General features: G+C 68.4%; 1 protein-coding gene across 1 annotated transcript; it reads left to right on the forward strand.

Moving 5' to 3' along the window:
• The first annotated feature begins 853 nt into the window (after window positions 1-853).
• LOC118698121 (uncharacterized) lies at window positions 854-3,291 on the forward strand. The gene is made up of 5 exons (XM_036401204.2): window positions 854-945; window positions 1,212-1,285; window positions 1,830-1,927; window positions 2,077-2,200; window positions 2,367-3,291. Exons 1-5 carry the CDS (start codon window positions 854-856, stop codon window positions 2,900-2,902), a joined length of 924 nt encoding a protein of 307 aa, XP_036257097.1. The 3' UTR covers window positions 2,903-3,291.
• The last annotated feature ends 516 nt before the right edge of the window (window positions 3,292-3,807 follow it).

Raw genomic sequence — 3,807 nt, forward strand, 5'->3', positions numbered from 1 at the left:
AAGGATCTGGGGGTGGCTGGTTGGGGACGTCCCTGTGGGGCTCTTGGGTGGCGGTTGCCTGCAGGCACAGGGTCTGGAGCTTCTCAGGCCTGAGTGTGTCGTCGTCCATTGGCAGAAGCCGCGGGACGACGAGGCAAGAGCGGCAGCGTCTTCCAGCTGAAGAGTGGAACGGCGAGGCAAGAGCCAGCGTGGAGCCGAAGAGGGACGCGAGGGGCCCTCTGGGCAAAGGGCTCTTCCAGGCCAGGGCGCCTTCAGGGTGCCGCGGCCGGCTTTGCGCTGGGCGACCTCCCTGCGTGCAGGGCTGGTCTTTGCTGTGCTCGGCCTTTTGCCGTTGTGCTCCTTTGGCTGCCCGGAGAGAGGGGCGACCCTGTAAAGGAGGGTGAGAGCCCCTGTCTCCGCGCCGCAGGGGGGAAACGGAGCTCTCCCGGCCCCCAGCCCAGCTACCCTGTAAGCAGGGCAGGGCTTTTTCCCCAGCCCCGGCAGCTTTCTGCCTGCTGCTGGCCCCTGGCCAGCGTGACCCCCTGTACTCGGGGCGTGTCACAGCCCGCGTCCCCGGTGCCAGTCCTGAAGCGCTTCAGCACGTCGAGGCCCCTGTGGCCTCCTCTCAGTGCACGGGCAGGTCTGACGCTTTCCCCTCCCGCTCAGCGTTAGCAATGGCTCCCTGGAGTAGGTTGGCTGCACAGAACTTGCTCCCCCTTCTGGGACTGTCTCCCCCCTCCCCTGTCTCCCCCTCCCCTGTCTTAGTCGGTGTGCGTGAGGAAGTGTGTGTTTGTGCTCTCAACACAGAGCAGCGTAGCTTAGACTTCCCAGGAGGGAAAGAGGAGCTCTGTGCAGCCACAGGCGGGTGCCCAAAATGCGCGGGGGGAGAAAGCCTCCGGCCTCGCCCCTGCTTACTGAGGACGGCGCGAAGCCGCTTAGCGGCAGCGTGGGCAGCGTGACCCGCCTGTAGCCAGGGCCAGGGCGTGCGCCCACGCTGCCGGTGGCGCTGGTGAGCTGCCAGCGTGCGGGCCCTGTACTCGGGGCACGCGTCAGGACCTTGGCGGCACCCTTTGTCCCCAGGAGCCGCCCCACCCAGGTCCCTGTAAGCAGGGCTGGGGAGGCTCCTTTAGCCAGGCAACAGGAACGAGCGCTCCCGGGCCCTTGCCAGGGGGCAGCTTGCAGAAGTGCTGTGCCGCAGGGCACGCTCCCGCCTTTGGGCCTGCTTCCTACAGGAGGCACCCGGGGCTCTGCAGGCGGCCGTGTTGCCGCGCTGCCGCGCTGCGGCCGGGCTCCGGCCTGTCCCTAAGTGGGGCGCAGGCCGGAGCCTGTGCTCCGTAGTGCTTGTTGGGGGGTGCCGGGCAGCAGGGGGCGGCCCCGTAAGTGGGGTTCTGTGCGTCCCCTGGCCTCGGCGGGCGGTTGGAGGGACCCCCTGTAACCAGGCGGGTGTCCCTGGCCCCGGCCTTTCAGAGGCGTGGGGCCAGGAGTCATGGGGCCGGGCGCGTGCCCTCCCTGTCCTCGGGGCTGGGCTGGCGGCCCCTCGGCTTTAGGCCGTGAGCTGGACTGCCTGACTCTAGAGTCAGGTTCCTGTTGCCTTGGGGGAAGGCCGAGCTCTGTGGCTCCCTGGGTGTGGACCGGCCTGTAAGCAGGCTGCGGGTCTGGGAGCCTTTGTGCTCCCTTCAGCTGGCAGCCTGTGTGGGGCGCCCGCCCCGTTAGTGGGGAGCGCCCCGCAACTGGAGAGAAGGAGCCTCCATAGGCCTTGGGGACCAGAGCAGCCCTGTAAGCGGGGGCCGGTGCTCTGGAGTCCCGGGCACTTTTTAGTCCAGGCAGCGGCTTGAGCCCCCTGTAAGCAGGGCTGCAGCCTCTTGGCCGCTGCCTTGCGTGCCCAGCTTCATTTGCCCAGAGGGCCCGGCTCCCAGCACGGCGTGGGACTGCGCCGGACGTCGCGACGGTGAGTCAAGCTGAAGTTGGAGGCTTTTGGGCAGCTGGGGGGCTGCGTGGCTGGTGGCATGAGGATCTGGCTGTGGGGCTCTAGGGTGGCGGTTCCCTTTGGCAGCCGGAGCTCCTCAGGCCTGACCGCGTCCTCGTCGACCTTTGCAGAAGCCGTGGGACAGCGAAGCGAGAGCGAGCCGCAGGAGCGGCCTCTTCGGGCTCAAGAGTGGAACGGCGAGGCAAGAGCGAGCCGCCGGAGCGGCCTCTTCGGGCTCAAGAGTGCAGCAGCAAGGTAAGAGCCGCAGCTCGGTGCTGAAGCGTGAGGCTTTTGGGCAGCCTTTGAAAGGATCTGGGGGTGGCTGGTTGGGGACGTCCCTGTGGGGCTCTTGGGTGGCGGTTGCCTGCAGGCACAGGGTCTGGAGCTTCTCAGGCCTGAGTGTGTCGTCGTCCGTTGGCAGAAGCCGCGGGACGACGAGGCAAGAGCGGCAGCGTCTTCCAGCTGAAGAGTGGAACGGCGAGGCAAGAGCCAGCGTGGAGCCGAAGAGGGACGCGAGGGGCCCTCTGGGCAAAGGGCTCTTCCAGGCCAGGGCGCCTTCAGGGTGCCGCGGCCGGCTTTGCGCTGGGCGACCTCCCTGCGTGCAGGGCTGGTCTTTGCTGTGCTCGGCCTTTTGCCGTTGTGCTCCTTTGGCTGCCCGGAGAGAGGGGCGACCCTGTAAAGGAGGGTGAGAGCCCCTGTCTCCGCACCGCAGGGGGGAAACGGAGCTCTCCCGGCCCCCAGCCCAGCTACCCTGTAAGCAGGGCAGGGCTTTTTCCCCAGCCCCGGCAGCTTTCTGCCTGCTGCTGGCCCCTGGCCAGCGTGACCCCCTGTACTCGGGGCGTGTCACAGCCCGCGTCCCCGGTGCCAGTCCTGAAGCGCTTCAGCACGTCGAGGCCCCTGTGGCCTCCTCTCAGTGCACGGGCAGGTCTGACGCTTTCCCCTCCCGCTCAGCGTTAGCAATGGCTCCCTGGAGTAGGTTGGCTGCACAGAACTTGCTCCCCCTTCTGGGACTGTCTCCCCCCTCCCCTGTCTCCCCCTCCCCTGTCTTAGTCGGTGTGCGTGAGGAAGTGTGTGTTTGTGCTCTCAACACAGAGCAGCGTAGCTTAGACTTCCCAGGAGGGAAAGAGGAGCTCTGTGCAGCCACAGGCGGGTGCCCAAAATGCGCGGGGGGAGAAAGCCTCCGGCCTCGCCCCTGCTTACTGAGGACGGCGCGAAGCCGCTTAGCGGCAGCGTGGGCAGCGTGACCCGCCTGTAGCCAGGGCCAGGGCGTGCGCCCACGCTGCCGGTGGCGCTGGTGAGCTGCCAGCGTGCGGGCCCTGTACTCGGGGCACGCGTCAGGACCTTGGCGGCACCCTTTGTCCCCAGGAGCAGCCCCACCCAGGTCCCTGTAAGCAGGGCTGGGGAGGCTCCTTTAGCCAGGCAACAGGAACGAGCGCTCCCGGGCCCTTGCCAGGGGGCAGCTTGCAGAAGTGCTGTGCCGCAGGGCACGCTCCCGCCTTTGGGCCTGCTTCCTACAGGAGGCACCCGGGGCTCTGCAGGCGGCCGTGTTGCCGCGCTGCCGCGCTGCGGCCGGGCTCCGGCCTGTCCCTAAGTGGGGCGCAGGCCGGAGCCTGTGCTCCGTAGTGCTTGTTGGGGGGTGCCGGGCAGCAGGGGGCGGCCCCGTAAGTGGGGTTCTGTGCGTCCCCTGGCCTCGGCGGGCGGTTGGAGGGACCCCCTGTAACCAGGCGGGTGTCCCTGGCCCCGGCCTTTCAGAGGCGTGGGGCCAGGAGTCATGGGGCCGGGCGCGTGCCCTCCCTGTCCTCGGGGCTGGGCTGGCGGCCCCTCGGCTTTAGGCCGTGAGCTGGACTGCCTGACTCTAGAGT

The sequence above is a fragment of the Molothrus ater genome, chromosome 5 (genome assembly GCF_012460135.2).
Source record: "Molothrus ater isolate BHLD 08-10-18 breed brown headed cowbird chromosome 5, BPBGC_Mater_1.1, whole genome shotgun sequence".
NCBI lineage: Eukaryota > Metazoa > Chordata > Aves > Passeriformes > Icteridae > Molothrus > Molothrus ater.